At 56.5% G+C, this 16,052-nt stretch overlaps 1 protein-coding gene across 2 annotated transcripts in view; it reads left to right on the forward strand.

Annotated features, from left to right (window-relative positions):
* Positions 1-16,052, forward strand: part of CD82 (CD82 molecule) — a 49,387-nt gene that overhangs the window by 9,910 nt on the left and 23,425 nt on the right. The window contains exons 2-3 of one of the 2 annotated variants that reach the window (XM_027580789.2): positions 9,584-9,658; positions 15,290-15,372. In XM_027580789.2, coding sequence (XP_027436590.1) covers positions 15,310-15,372 — 63 coding nt within the window. In that variant the 5' untranslated portion in view covers positions 9,584-9,658; positions 15,290-15,309. The remainder of the gene's footprint in view (positions 1-9,583; positions 9,659-15,289; positions 15,373-16,052) is intronic. The other variant, XM_027580788.2, reaches the window with a different exon arrangement.

Consider the following 16,052-nt stretch of genomic DNA (forward strand, 5'->3'; position numbering starts at 1 on the left):
CGGACGAGGACATGGAGGGTCCCAGGGCTGTAGCAACTTGCCCAAAGTCACAGCTGAAGGGCACAGAGCCAGGTTTCCATTCCCAAACTCCCTGGTCTAGAGTGGCAGCGGGTCCTGGACCAAAGGAGCTGGGATTGGGGGGCTGCAGCCTATCAAAGAGGGTCAGCCAGAGGGGCGCGGCTGCCCTGGGATTCAGAGTCTTGCTGTGGGAGGGCCCTGGCCTAGCCACCAGGAGACCCAGGTCAAATGGTACTCTGCTGCCACCTGGGTGCGCGACCTTGGGGCAGTCACTCCCCTCCTCAGGGTGTTGGAGTTCTCATTTCTGCTAATGATACCTTATGCTTTATAGCTTTTAGCCGTGGACATTTTCTCACGTACTTTTTCCCACAGGCCTCCTCACACACCTTGTGAAGTAGGCAGCGAGGGTATTATTTCTGAGCCCATTTTACAGATAATGACAGGCTGTGGGTGACATGCCCAGGATCCTACAGCTAAGGAGGTGCTGGAGCCAGGACTTGACCCCCTGTTGCCTTTGTTCCTCATCCTGAGCCTGGCCCTTCGCCCCAAGCTGCCTCCTTATCAAGGAAGGAGAACTCTGGCCTTCTCTCTATTCTCGGCCTCAGCACTGGCGACCCCAGGGCTATTAGTTGGGCCGGTGGGTTTTGGGTGCAAGGAGCTCGATGAGAGGACTCGACTGGGATCCTTGCTCTGGGCCAGGAACCTATGGAGGGAAGATAGATGGTTCAGGCCGTCCCTGTTACCGGCTCCTGCTTGGGCATTTGGGGCCCCTGGTGGTGGGCCCCAAATGCCCAGGGAGGTGGGGTCGGGCCCAGCTACCCCTCCTACCTCAGCCCCTGGCTTCCCCTGGGGATTGTGTCTGCCCTCCTGTACCCCTGCACAGTATAGAATTCTCCAGACTCCCAGACTGGGGTATCCGGGCCCCGCAGCTCCGTCTGAATGCCCTCCCCTCCTCCCCTGTCCCCTGACCTGAGTCTTCCTCATTCTTTGAGGCCCGGCTCCGGCTACCGTCTTCCCTGGGGCCAGCCATGGTGCGCTGGCCAAGCTGACTCAGCTGTCTTGGGTCCCGTCCAGCTGGTAATCTAGTTACCTGGGTTAGTTAATTCCCCCACCAAGGCTGTGCGAGCAGGGGCTGTGGCTGCTGTGGGTCTGAGCCCCCCAGGGGTCCGCCAGGCTGGCAGGGCTCAGGGTGCTGGGTCTGTGTGGGCTGGGGATGGCTGACCCCGCTCAGGGTTGGCCTCAGACCTGTGGCTTTCACACTTCGTGACCTCGAGCAAGGCCCCTATCTTCTCTGACCTCTGGCTTCCCTCTCCTAAAAATAAGAACGCCACTCTCCTCGCTGACCACTTGTGAGGCTTGCATGAGATAAAGTGTGCAAAACACCTACCACTGATGTCTGGTGGGTTCGAGGAGCTCAGGAAATGCCTGTCCCTCCCCTCCCTTGCAATCAGCCCAGGCTTCATTCCGCCTCCACCCACCTAACACCCGAGAGCAGGTGTCTGGTTGGGCCTTGGTCTAGGGCCTGTGTTATATCTGCTCTAGCCTGGGGGTGTTCTAGGCTGATAAAAGGGGACAGATTGGGCAGAGGGATGGAATCAGCTGCAAACAAATGTGTTTAATCAGGCTCTGCTAGTTCCAAGCTGTGACCCTGGGCACGGTACCTCCCTGAGTCTCAGTTTCCCTATCTGTAGAAGGGGGATACCTCTACCTTCTGTGTTCTCGGGATCCTTCCAGAGGCTTCCTGGTAGGGTAGGGGTAGGAATCCTGGTGGCCTGAAGCCCTGAGTGCTGCCTCCCAGGAGCCTTGGGTCCAGCCCGCAGTGGTTGACTTATACATCTGTTTTTCCTACCGCAATGCAAACAGTTCCCCCCTCTCTCTCTGGCCACCCGGAGTCTCACCAGGCCATTAAGCTCTTGGCTCTGGTCCTGGTGTTCTGGGTCGCCTGGGGGAAGCAGCATGTCTGGGGGGCCAGACCTGAGGCCCTAGCTAACTGTCTGAGACCAAGGTTAGCACACGTCCTATGCTGAGAACTCTTGGAATGCCATGCCTGGCCCCTGGGGCCCACCGGGGACACAGGCTCTTTCCTGTAGTGCCAGGCACCTTTCCTTTCCATGTCTGTCTGTCTGTGCACCCCTCCTCCCAGTTCCCTGTGGCCCAGAACCTTCTCATGGTGATAATAATCACATGCTTCCCTTTATTGTGCTAGAGCATTTTTATTCCTCAAATCTCCCACCTCCCTGTAAGGTAGGAACGAACTGTTGTTATCCCAGTGAGGGAAGGGGGCTTGCCAAGGCCCACTGCTGGGACTCATGACCTTGGACCCCCTCCCCCATTCCCTGCCTCTCAGCCGTGCTCACGTTCTTCACTAAATTTTGCCTTGCAGAGGCATGCCCCAGCACCTGGGTGTGGGAAGTGGGTTCAGAGGATGTGGAAATGCAGACCCCTAGGTCTCCAGGGTAAAGGGTCCTAGATTCCCACCCCAGGAGATCTAGGAGCTGGCACAGGGCCTGCCCCATTGCACAGATAGGGAAACTAAGGTTTAGGGAGGGGCAGTGATTAGGGAGTAGAGCAAGCTGGGCTCTGTTCTTTTCTTCTTCCACCTCCCCAGGGCCCCGAGGGCTCAAGTTAGGGGACCCCATGGGGCTGTTTGGGACTTGGCTGCTCATTTGGGCTGCGGTCAAGTCCTCTGCCGGCTTCAGCAATCAGAGGGGTCTCTTGAGTGTCTCCCGTGCCCCTTCGGGTGATACAGACCCAGCCTGCTCAGAAGGGGGATCTCGGGGGGGGGGGCACTTCCGCCCGCGGCTCTGCCTGGTGCTCCCAGAATCTGGGGGAGGCCAAGGCTGAGGAGAATGTGCTGGGGAGGGGATGGGCCATTGTCGACAGCTGATGGGGGGCGGGCAGTGTGGGTAAGAACGGGGGCGGGGGGGGGGGCGCCAGTCTCTCAGGGAGGCCGCGGGGAAGGCGGGCTCTTGGCTACAGAAGAAGGTGAGGGGTGAGCATGGGGGAGGCGGAGCTGGGCTGGCTCCCAGGGTAGTATCCAGTCTGGGTTAGCAGGGCCTGCATGCCTGGGTGGGTTTTGCCTTAGTCTCCCCTGGGGGCTTCCTATGCAGACCAGAGAGGGCCCGAGGCCTGTGGGTTGGAGTCGTGGATGCCCAGGAGTCTCCCTTCACCTGGGATCTCTCTCTATCCCCTGGCCCTGTCATTCTCTGTCTCTCTTTCCTTACCTCTGGGTCTCTGTCCTCGGCTGCTTCTCTTTTACTCCCCACCCAACAACACCGCCCACCAGTCTACCTCTATCTGCCCTCCAAGTACCTCTGAAGCCAGAATGCCTCCAGAGGTGCCGAGGCCCGAGGCCACCCTGGCTGAGCCTGCCCAGGCCCTGCTCCTGGGCAATCCCAGAGGACCTGACAGGCCCGGGGCCCTCTCTCCCTGGCGATGGAGCCCTAATGGGCTGTGCCCCAGCTTTCAGGTGTCTGGGCTGGTGGTCCACCCTAGGGCTTGGGCTCTACCTGCCCTATGGGAGGTGCTGCCCTTCATCCCAGTCTCAGAGGCCCTGGATGCCTACAGCCAACTGTGGAAATCGATTTCGCCAGGCCACTCCTCCCTGGAGCTGGCTAGGCTGGAGCCAGGGGCCCGTGTGCTGGCCAGGTTGCCCTGGGACATTCCAGATACCAGATGCTCTCAGGATGAAAGAGGAGGAGACTTGAGAGCTGGTCTTGGACACAGGAAGCGACAGGGTCAAGGGCAAGGCTCAGAAGAAGCCACTGGCAGAGACAGGGACATAGACAGAAGGGAAGAGGCAGGTGCGGGGGAAGGACTGAAGGAGAGAGTGTGAGACCCCAGAGAATCCTGCCCTTTTCTTCTCACCTGGGCTGAGCTGCTTTAGCTGGGTCCCAGCCAGGAAGACCTCCTTTTTCCTGCACTTGGACTTAGAGACCTGCTCCTGCCCTCCACACTTGGCCCCATCTTTTCTGTGTTTTCACCCAAGGACCCATGAGAAGGAGAGAGTCCCTCCCTGTACCCATGTGTGCCCGACTCTTCCTGTACTGTGTCTCACCCATCTGCCCTCTCTGACTCTGTCCCTCACTCTTCCCGTCAAATATCCCTAGAGCCAAAATGGCTCTCAGGCCTTGGGGTGCTGAGAACTATAGCCTTGGGAAGTAGGAAGTATTAGCCCATTTTACAGATGAGGGACCTGAGGCTCAGATAAGTCAAGTAACGGGGGTAGACAGAGCCAGGGTTGACCCCGCATTTGTCTGATGCCCACCCTCACTACCCACGCCGAGAGAGTTAGGGCTACCAGACAGTGCTCCGGGAGAGTCTTCTGGGAACGCTTCTTGTAGGAGGTGGCATCTCAGCTCCCGTTCTCTTTCTTCCCGAACCCAGTGCCTCGGGGGAGGATGCTGTGACTGAAGAGCTTGCCTGATGCCATGTGGGGTCCCTGGTTAGAGTCCCCTTCCTTCTCCCTAATTGCCTCCCTTGGGCCCACACTTAGCGCCCAGCCTCAGTCTCTTAGGAACCCCAGGCCTGGCCCAGAGGTTAGCCCTTTGTTAACCACCTGCTGCCAGGCTCTGTGTTGGGTGTGCAAGCTGGTCCCTGGTGCCTAGTGTGGTTCCAGAATGTCTTCAGTTGGTTGGGTTCAGAGGCTGGGCTCTAAAACCCAGTGAACGTAGGTTGGGACTTGGTGAGGCTATTTTAGTGCCCTGTCATTAATAAATTGGTTTCTGCGGGCAGCATAGCGTGACAGCAGAGGGTTGGACTGGTGGGGTTCAACTCCCAGCTTTACGGTCTGTGTGACCTTGGGCAAGTCCCTTTCCCACCCTGAGCCTCACTTTCTTCACACATAAACTGGAGTTCAAAGCAGTCGTCACCTCGTCGGGTCATTGTGAGGATGAAGCGCTCAGCACAATCTCTGGCAAGTAGTAACTACAAAAGCATTAGCTCTTGTTACTGTTCAGTACCGGAGTCTATGTTCTAAAGTGCCGGTCTTGTCCCTCAGAGGGAGAGCGGGAGTCTGGGTGCTGCTTGAAGGTGATGCTGGTGTGTAATTGCTCACTTGTGTGGCTCTGTCCCTCCAGACGGGGCACTGAGGGCAGGGATGCGTGGGTTTCATTCGTCCTGTTCCCGTGTCCGGCCCAGGGCCCGCCTGGAGCGGAGATTCCACGCACTGCAGTGGGCTTGGCTCAGGACGGAATCTCTTGAGTAGAAGTGGCCACTTGGGAGCCCCTCGGAGGACAGCCCCTCAGGCCTTCTGACCCACGGGCCATTCTCGGTGGGGGGGGGGGGGCATGCTACCCCCTTTCCGGTTGCCTGTGCCAGTCAGGCCCAGGTTGGTGTCCTGGTGTTTCAGCCTGACCCTGCCCAACCATCGCTGTCACCGCTGGCTCGCGTGGGGTCCAGGTTCTGAAACGCTTGTGCGTGAAGCCTGCAGAGGCCTGGCCCCATCCCTGGTTGCTCTGATTCCATGAGCTCGCGACCCGGGAACTGCCCCTCTAACGCCGGGCTTCATTGACCCCCGTGTGAGGTTGCTCGGCGGTGGGGAGCAGGATCACAAAGTGGGCAGGACACTGGACTCCAGCGTCAGAGAATCTGGGAGGACGCAAAACTCAGCTGGGCCCCCATCTGCCACGTGACAAGGGCAAGTACCTCCACCTTCCTGAGCGCTGGAGATCCTGCTTATAAAACAGGGATGATGAAGTCCCGCTGTCCACCTCACAGAGTGGTGGGGGATGGGGGGGAGCTCTGGTCTCAAGTCAGAGCTGAATTTTAATCAGGGCTTAGCCACTTAGTTGTGTGGCCTTAGGCGAGTCACTGAACCTCTGAGTCTCAGTTTCTTTATTTGTTAAATGGGGATAATATCTGGGGGGGTTGTTACAGAGATTAGATAAGAGACAGTGGGAATGGTGTGATGGAAACTATAAGGTGCTGTTACCCCTCTGTCACAGTCTGGCGGGGTGGGGGGTGGGGGGAGCTGCTGCCTACGTTCCCGTGGTACCCCTGGCCTTCTTCCCTCAAATGCCAGAAGTCAGTCCCAGCTTTAGGTATTAAGGTCCTCAGTAGAACCAGAGCCTGTCCCCCCGGCTAGTGGGATCGTGTGGCAGGAGCTGTTTCTCACTGGGCCCCGGGTTCTGCATCTGTAAGCCAAACAGCAGGGCTTGGGGCTTCAACATCCTGGGATTCCTGGGAGGGTCTGATCTGGGTGAGTGGTCTTCTGACCCAGAGTGGCAGAGGTGGTGCCCCCCGTGTTAGAGATGAGATTTGGGGCTCAGAGAGATTCAGTAACTCCCTTGCTCAGGGTCACACAGCTAGTCGGAAGCAGAGCTGGGATTCAAACCTAGGTCTTGAAGGAAACAGCCTTTTACTTTTTCTTTTCTTTCCTCTTTTAACAAGAACAACAAGAGTTATGAGCCTGGAATGAAAAATAAGATCGTGAAGAGGTCCAAAAGCCAGCCCCTGGAGCTAGCTGAGGTTTCACGAAACGTATCACCTGTTACACATGAAAACAAACACCGCCACCTGTGGCCAGCCTCTTTTTATGGATGACTGGGACAAAGTCCAGAGACCTGGCGAGCTGAGTGGCTCAGGACCAGCTTGCAGGTGCAGAGCCCCCAGATAGGCGGGCTTCCAGAGCAGAACATCCAGGCCAGGCTTTCTCATTCCACTTTCTGCCCGAGCAGGCCAGCTGAGCCCATGCGGTGAGATCAGTTGTCAACTCACCAAACTGGCTGGACCTCCAGGCCTCAGGCAGGCCCCTGAGGCACAGCTAGAGGCTCAGAGACAGAGGCTCCGCCCATGTGCAGGTAGGCCGTCCAGCCCCACCCTGCTTAATCCCTACCCTCTGGCCCAGCCCTGCCCTGCTTAACCCCCACCCTCTCACCCTCAGGCATGGAGGTCTCCAGGTCAGGCATATACATTTGGAGACTGAATCAAGCCCCCCCTCACCCACCTTAGGGCTTCAGACTGTTGGTCAGGAAGGCAACAACTTCTGGATAGTGATTGTTATTATTGTAATTGGTAGCAATTATTTGACGTTTCCTGGGTGCCAGGCACTTTGCAGAGACAAGCTCACATAAGCCTTGCCATAATCCCTTAGTAAGTCCATTTTACAGGTGGGGAAGTTGAGGCACCGCGATGAAGCGATTGCTGAAGGCCACACAGCTGGTAAAGATGTGGCAGATTTGGCATCTTCAGGCAGGGAGAATGGGAGGAGTGGCCAGAGTGCCCAGCGTGGATTGAGCCCTACTGCGCCCTAGCCTGATCGTGGTTCCTCTTCATACCTCTGCAGGGTGGGTGGGTTAGTATCCCCATCTGCTGAGAAAGAGGCAGCTCCTCAATGCCTCCCAAGGTTATGTGGCCGCTCTGGCAGCTCCAGGGGTGGGGAGCAAAGGTTGTTGTGTGACCCTCCTATACCTGTCTGTGCAGAAGGAAGGCCCACTGAGCCAGGGCAGGGCAGCAGGTGCACCGGGGATGGCCGAGTCCTCCACTGTGTGCTTGGCCTTGATCTTGCTGTGTGACTTGGCCGGCTCTTGTTCTCGCCATCCCGTCCGAGAGATGCAGTGATCTCAAAGGTCTTCTGCGGAGTGGATATTGCTCCTGGAGTAAATAACCCCGGAGGGCGTGAGCCTCCAGGAAGTTGAGGAAGGAGCAGAGGTGCAGGGAGCTTCATGGGAGATTCTCTCCAGCCAGGTTCTGCTGCCCCAGGGACCCCAGGCCCACCTGCATCCCCCTGGGAGCAGAGGGGCCAGGCCATGCTAGCGGCCGGGCCTATGGCAGTGGGTCTCAACACGTTAGAATCCTCTGGAAAACTTAAAAAGATCCTAATGCCTGGTCTGTACCCCAGACCAATTTAATCAGGATCTCTGGGAGGGGGGCCCAGGCAGGAGCAAGTTGTATAACTCCCAGGGTGGGCGCCTGGGTGGCTCAGTTGGTTAAGCGACTGCCTTCGGCTCAGGTCATGATCCCGGAGTCCCGGGATCGAGTCCCACATCGGGCTCCCTGCTCGGCGGGGAGTCTGCTTCTCCCTCTGACCCTCTTCCCTCTCGTGCTCTCTATCTCTCATTCTCTCTCTCTCAGATAAATAAATAAAAAAATCTTAAAAAAAAAAAAAAAAACTCCCAGGGTAATTCTGACCTATAGCCGAGATTGGGGACCACTACTCAAAGGCAAATGGGGGAAGTAGGAACCTCCTGGCTTTCCAGGATTGGTGACCCCCTGAAACCCAATGGACACACATGCCTGCCTCTCTGCATCTGGGGAGAAGGTCCACAGCTCCCACCAGCTTTTCTGACCCAGAGGAGATCAAAATCCATTCTTGGGAGGAAGCAACCACCCCTTCCCATAAACCAACAATGTCATTTTTAAGGACTGGAAACCTCCAGTTGCAGGATCAAAGAAATCTTTCCTGACCTTCTCAGACACCTTCTGGTTCCTTCTTTCTGCAAAAACATATTGTGTGCTTAGCACGTGCTTGGCACTGCTCTAGGCTCTGGGATCCAGGGCAAATGAGGCAGACATGGCCCTCCCCTGAAGGAGTCAAGTTCTCACGGGGCTCTAGATGCACTCGTGAATCAATGAGCTAACTGCAGTGAGTGGGCCATGTGACAGGCGCCCCCCCCACCCCCCAGCCTCCCCGTGTCAAAGGTGCTGTTCCTTACAGTCGGCAGGGGAACCCCCCCACCCCCCAGGATTCTGATGACTTGGTCGGGGCAGGGACAGGGTGCTGCGTGTTGGCAGGCTTTGATTCTACTGTGCAGTTGGAGGCAAGGCCTGCTGTGTAGATTCCGTGTTTGGGGAAGGCCTCTGGGAGGAGGGAACTTGGCCTATGGGAAGGGCCTGAGAAGCCAGCAGAGGGCTTTGAAGGGACCACCAGGGCAGAGGCACTGAGCTGGGCAAGGGCCTGGGGTACGGGAACCGCAGAAAAGAGTGGCCTTAGGAATGAGTGTGTGTATGAGGAGGGTTGGGAGTGCTGAGGACAGAGGAGGGGCAGGGCAATCCGGGCAGGGCTGCGTCGGTTCCATAGGAGCCTGGATTTTATGGGAAAACTGTCGGCTACATCACGATTACACGGTTGTAGACAGGGGAGTGACAAAGTCTGGCTTACAGTTTTCAAACCCCTTCCTGTGGTGTGGATAAGGGACTGGGGAGGACGGGAGAGGAACTCGTGACCAGCAGGGAGCTGCCCTGGGCCAGGCAGAAGGTGAGATTTGGCCGGGTGAGGTGCTGGACTGGAGGAGACACTTTTGGGGTATGGGATGAGCGGGAGGAGGGAAAGCGTGGCTCCTAGGTGTTTGGTCTGGGCCATCCCCCACCCCTCCCCTGCCAGGAACCCTGCAGCACTTAAAATCCTTAGCACCGGCCCCCCAGGTACCCTCGAGAGCCTCTGGTCTGGCGTTTCCTAAGAGGTGCTCCATGTGGTGTTGAGGGCTGTCAAGTGAAAAATGGCTTCAGCTCAGCAGTGCTGCTGCTGGGCATCTTGGAGAGGTGAACGGCCTGACGTGCGGGTGGCTCTTGGCGAGAAGTGGCACTCCACAGACCGGGTGACAGCAAAACCTTCTGTTCTCAACAGGGCATCTTCTAGGACTCCTGATCTGAGGAGCCACTCCCAAAAACACTGCTCTGGTGCCAGCCCATCATTGGACAGGTGAGGTGGCAGGCCCACGGAGGGCGGTCACCAGGCCGGGTCTCGTCCCTCGTGTTCTGCCAGAGCAGGGACTGAGCCTGCACCTCCCTACCCGGGGCCTGCAGGTGCCATGCCATCACATAACTCCCTTCCCCCAGGCTGTCTGGGGACGCGCAGGTTCTAGGATCAGGCTGGAGGGCTCCTACCCCATCCTTAGGGGAGGGACAAACCAAGCCTCCTACCCTACAGGTGCAAATTCACAGGTGCCCAACAGACAAGGAGTTCTCTTGAAGGCACCAGCTCTTCCCCAGTCCCACGTCCTGTACACAGGGGCTTCTGGGAAGGTGAAGGAGCCTTGGCAGCAGGTCCTGGTCCTCAGAGCTGGCTCAGGGTGCTCACCCCACAAAACCTCCACCCCACCCCTTGGGTGAGGACAGAAGAGGCCTGAAAATAGAGTTTTAGCTGACGCAGGGGCAGTGGGTATCAGACCCCTTTCAGGTGGCTGAGTGTATGAAAGTCCTGGTGTTTTATGTGGAAGTCCCTCCTCCCTTCACCCCTCCATCCCTGCATCTCTCCATCTCTCCATTCTCCTGTCTACCCATCCCTCCATCCAGCCATCGTTCCACCCCTCCATTCCCCATCCATTCATTCCTCCATCCCTCCATCCATCTGTCCATCATCCCTCCATCCAGCCATTGCTCCATCCATCGCTCCATCCAGCCACCATCCCATCTTTCATTAGGCAGCATTTGCTGGGAGCCTTCTTTGTTCTCCTAAAGAATACATAGTCTTTCCTCTCAAGGTATCACATTTCACCGGGGAGAATGGGACAGTTAAGTAGAGAATTACTGTATAGCATCAGGGATTAGCATAGTAACCTCCATTTATTGAAAGGCTACCACATGCCAGGCATTTTATTTTATCCACATTATCTAATTTAACCTCTGGACAAATCTTCCAAATAGGTTTTATTTTCCTCCTCTCACAAATGAGTAAGGTGAGGCTCAGAGAGGTTAAGTCGTTTGTCCGAGATCACACAGCTAGGAGGTGAGAGAATTACATTCCTACCCAGGCAGTCTACTGCCCGAGCCTGTTCTGGGAACTGATCCAGTATCCCAAAGCTATTGGAAGGAAGCAGAGAGGGAGCATGGCTAACCGACACGCGTGTTGGCAGGGCCAGCATGACGATGGTGGTAGAGACAAGGCTGGCTGGAGTAGGAGGCTTCCTGGAGGTGATCTCTGAAGTCAGTCTTGAGGGATGAGTGGGAATTAGTAAAATATCAGCACAGTAATTTCATTGTATGAATTGATTTGGCATAAAATTATATATTTGGTCAATTTAAGTTGTAGCTGCTTAGAAATGGACAATTTACCTGCTATAAAGTATAACATAAAATCAGAACCTCCTTCCTCTTGCTCAGACAGCTACCAGTGGCTACTCTGGAATTTTCCAATCAGATGTGCATGCGTGTCATTCCCTTGTGTTGTTGGCGGTCTATATAGCTTGCAGGGAAGCAGGGGCAGACCCTCCAGTGTTTACAGAAAGTGTATACCCAGAAGCATAACACCGGGGGACATTCCCTTTGTTTAATTTCATCTGCGGATGAAACCCTCACCCCTTACTTGTTCCACAAGTGCTGAGAAAGGCCTGCCCCAGCCCTGGCCCACTGTGCCCCCGACCGTACCAGCCACCGACCTCACTCTGTGGAGGCGGGTTCAGTTAGGACCCTCACTCTACAGGTGAGGGGATCGGGGACCTGCAAGGCCCTTCCCTATGGCCATGTGCTGGCAGAGCCAGTATTTGACCCCCTACCCCGGGGTCCTTTGTCTTCTGTCTCCCACGTGCAATTCCTTACACTCAGTACTTGCCACCAGCTCGCTTGCCCCCCCAGGATCTCAAGCTAACGGTGGTCCTGACCCTTGCTGCTTCTTACAGACACACGGGTGTATGTCACTGGATCCCCTGCACTGGGGGCTGGCAAACTTGTTCCAGAACGGGCCAGGGAGTAGATGTTCTAGGCTTGTGGGCCCAGTGGCCTCTGTCGTAACGTCCACTCTACTGCCTTAATGCGGGAGCGGCCGGGGGACAAGACATAAGCCAGGGGGTGTGGCAACTTTACTTAGGGCCATGAAAGTGTGACTTTCCTGGGCTACAAAACCTTCTTTTTATTTTTTTCCAACTATTTAAAAATGTGAAATCTGTTCTTAGCTCACAAGTTGTACAAAACACAGGCGGCGGGTTGGATTTGATTTACAGACCCAGTTGGCCACCCCCTGCCCTATACCGGCCCTTATTCCCATCTCATAGATGAGAAGACTGAGGCTCAGATCCTCCCAGGCCCTCTGAATCCAACTTTGGTGGGGGAGGGGGGTCCCTGAAGTTGATGCCACACCCCATCATGGTGTGACCTGGGCATGTTCTCAGCCTGAGCTGACCCCCCGGGCTTCTTGGAACTGCCCATCGTCTGCTCCGTGTTGCTTTGAGGGGGAAACGTCTGTACTTGGAGGGAAGAGAGACTTTGCATCCTTGGGCAGCGTGCCCTGGAGCCGCCATCCCAGGCTCTGGTGCTCAGCACCTTCTCCTCCCCCAGGTGATTCCCAGGTAGCCTGTGGGCCTGCCTGGTTTGGCCAAACGGCTTGCCAGTCATGGGGCTGCCTGGCTCCTGTTCTAGCATCTGAGCTCACCCAGCTGCCTCTTGGAGAGGATGGGGGGGCCCGAGGGGCTAGGCGGCCTGGGTTCCGTCCTTGCTGGTCCATGTACTAGTGATTTGGGGCAAGCTCCTTCACCCCCTCTGTGCCTTAGTTTGCTCGTAGGACACTGAATGGCTTCCCCCGACGCCTGGTACAATTTGTGCAAGTGCCCGAGACCAGCGAGGTTGCTCAGAGTCTGGAGCATCAGGGAATACCAGCTCAGCAGCCTCCGCCGCCTCCTTGCCCACCCGGGAATCCCAGCCATCCCCACTGGTCCCTTTATACCCTCGAGGCCACTCTCCGGAAGGACGCACTTCACAGGGGACAGATCTTGGGCTCTGGAGCCCACCCCTGCTTGCTGGCTGTGTGACTTGGATGAGATCCTTCACCTCTCTGAGCCTCGGCCCCCAGGGATGGGAATACCTCCCTCACCTCCTGGGCACAGGAGGATTGAAGGGGATGACACACGCTGGTGGCCGCCTGGAGTCACTGCCATTCGCTGGCAGCTACTCCTCACTCAGTGGGCCCAGAAATCACTCTCGTCCACAGACTGCCCATTTCTGAGCACCCACAAGCCTGTGAGGCTGCCCTGGCAGGCCAGCCTGAGCAGAGGACGTGGGAGCGGAACATGTAGAAACTCCCTTCCGGTACTCTCTAGAAGCAGGCAACGGTTGCCAAAGACCATTTGCGTACTTTTCCAATTGCACAAGAACCCGGCGCACGCCACTCAGGCCCTTGGCCACTGCTAGAGCGTAGTCGGTGAGGTTCTTCCAGTAAAGGGGTGACCTTTCTGTAGACTGCTTGGGGCTCTGCCTGGGTCACTTACTGGGAGGAGACCCAGCCAGGCAAGCAGGCCCAGGTAGGAATGAAAAAACGTGCCACCGCCGTGCGAGAATCTTTCCTCCGCTGCTCTTCTGTTCTTCGCAAATTTACGCAGAGCCTCTGGTCTGTCGAGCGCTGTGGTGGAGGGGAACAGTAACGCTCCTTTATGCGGACCATCCCCCGCAGGGCTCCCTCAGGCCAGCCTGGGTCCGGGATCGCAGATCTCTAGACCTCCTGACTCAGGGGAGCCCTTGTTTGCCCCACCCTGGGTCTGAGGTAGGCCCCGGGTGGACTGACCGAGGCCAGACTTCCCTGGCTCCCGAGTCCCTGTTTTCCCTGCATTTCTCAGACCCAAGCTTTGGACGCTGGTGGCCTGGAAGAGCCATTCAGTCTAACCTCCCCATGTAGCACTTGAATCCCCGAAAGTGTTTCCTCACACTTGGCTTCCATGCCACTTGTGACGGGGTGTTCATTACCACCCAGACAGCCTTTTCCTTCTTTGGACAGCTTTGGCTTCATGTTGTGCCCCAATCTGACCCACAGCAAGGCAGCTAGAGAAAATTCTCTCGAATTGAGATGGATCCAACACCAAACTGGACCCCCTGGGAGGTAGTGAGCCCTCCCTCTTAAGCCCCCTCCCCTCTCCTTGGAGGTATAGAAAGTCAAAGCTGAGCTCCCCCTGGCAAGGGTGATTGAATGTGATTATTTCCAGAGAAGGCCGAGGGGACCTCCTTATGGACGGGATATTCACAAGGCTCAGGACTGCCTTTTACCCTTGGAGGAGGAGGAAGGGGTGAAGCCTACCCCTCCTTCCCTCTGCTCTGTGGCCTGCTCCCCTGCCCCCTCCCGCATAGGGCCTGTGGGAACAGGACTGGGCCCTATGCCTGCTTCCCTGCCCCCAAGGCCAGCTGTCCCATGCAGCTGCCCTGGCCGCAGCTGCCCGGCACTGGTCCTGTCACTCCGCAGGGCCTGAGAGCCGGCTGCTGTCATTCCTGGATTGTATGGCTTTGGGGAGGGGGTGAAGGCAGCAAGCTTCCCTCTTCCTCCTTGAGTCCTGCCCTGGCCTGGGGTCCATCAGTGTGGAGAGACGCATCAGTGTGCTCTGTTTCAAAAGCACGAGTGTATCACCCAGAATGACAGTGAAAAATTGGCAACAAAAGTATGTCTAATCCTAGAGTATTGGTTACATGTGTTGTGATATGTCTGTATCTGGGACTTTAACCCTAGGATCCTTGGGGGCTCCTGAATGGGCTTAATGGGGCCTCTGAACCCCCAGAAATTATATGTAAAATGCTGCCTATACATGAATTTTCTGGAGGAATCCGACCCTCCAAAATGTAAAATGATCTACAGTATGGAATCCTATGCAACATGTGAAGTTATGTTGTAGAGCATTTTACCAGCATACACAGAGAGTATATTGTCGAATGAAAAAAAGCAGGTTACGAATCGCTCTATATAGTAAGAGCCCAGTTTTGTTTAAAACCATCTGTGAAACACACATGCTGCAAGTTTAGCTACTAAAATGATGACAGTTTTTATCTCTGGGGTGAGAGAAATAATTTTTTTAATTAGTGTTGTTCTGTTGAATGTTCTATTCGATCGCTGCTCGACAATGCATACTTGTTCCCTTTGTGAGGCAATGGTGCAGGGAGCACTCGGTCCCTTTTCTGAGAGGCTGGAACTCTCTTTCTCCCCAGGAAGCCCCCTGGCCCCAGGGCTGCAGATCCGTGCCACAAGCCACTGTCTCACCTCTGGGGCTCCAGCAGTCACCTGCTAACGTCCTGGCCACCTGACTTTGACCAGCATCCATCTGGGTATTTCCAAAGCCCGTGAGGGTCTTATGTCATTTCCCTGCAGGCCCTGCCTGGTCGAGGGGCCAGTCCAGACTCCCAACTGTCAAACATCAAACAACTGAGATGGCCTGTAGGCCTACACTTTCTAGCTGTGTGGCTTTGGGCCAGTCATCTAACCTCTCTGGGCCTCAGGGTGCCATAAAATGGGACCTCATGTTAGTACCTCCCCCGGGATTGGTGTGAGGATGTGCTGGGATGATTTGGGGCCAGCAGGTCACTGCCTGTCAGCTTCGTTCCCCTTTCCTCTTGGCCTTGACCTACCTGCCTTCTCTCTTTCTGCCAGGGAGCTCCTGGACCAGCAGGATGGGGTCAGCCTGTATCAAAGTCACCAAATACTTTCTCTTCCTCTTCAACTTGCTCTTCTTTGTAAGTATGACCAGCACCAGCCAACCGCCTCCCACGAGACTCTTCCCTGGGGCAGCGCAGCTGAGACCCTCCAGAGACTCCAGGCCAGGGATGGGGTGGGGGGGGGGCGGTCAGTGGGGGCTGAGGACGGACCATTGGGAATGGAACCATGTGGGGCCAGCCAGGAGATTGCCTGCATTCCAGCTGGTTCTGTGGCGGAGCACTGATGCTTCTCCCAGCTGTCGCCTCTGCTGGGGTCCTGAGGTCTGGGCCAGTCAGGGTTGGAGGTGGGCATGGGTGGGGAAGAGCCCCCAGGGTGTTCCCTAACTCATCAGTAGGGAGTTCTCTGAAATCTTTCTCACGATGTGCTGGCCCCCTACCCTCCTGTGCCCGCTCTGAAGGTCTTGCTGTTAACAGCTGCCCCCGCCACCCGCACCCCCACCATGGGGGATGTACCCACACACCCCAGAGGGTGTGCAAGAGAGGCAGGCTTGGGGCCAGAGTGGGGACATGGTCCCCCTTCTCCAGACACACCCTGGCGGGCCCCACCTCGGGTCCCTGAGCCATGGGGCTGCCCAGATGTAAGCCCGGTGCACATCTGGAGCTGGTTTTCCTGGGGCCTCAGTTGTCCTCTCGGGCCTGGCACTGACTGACTCCTCTTGCTTAGATTTGCCAGGATGATGGTGTGTGTGTGTGTGTGT

This window comes from Zalophus californianus, chromosome 11 (genome assembly GCF_009762305.2).
Source record: "Zalophus californianus isolate mZalCal1 chromosome 11, mZalCal1.pri.v2, whole genome shotgun sequence".
NCBI lineage: Eukaryota > Metazoa > Chordata > Mammalia > Carnivora > Otariidae > Zalophus > Zalophus californianus.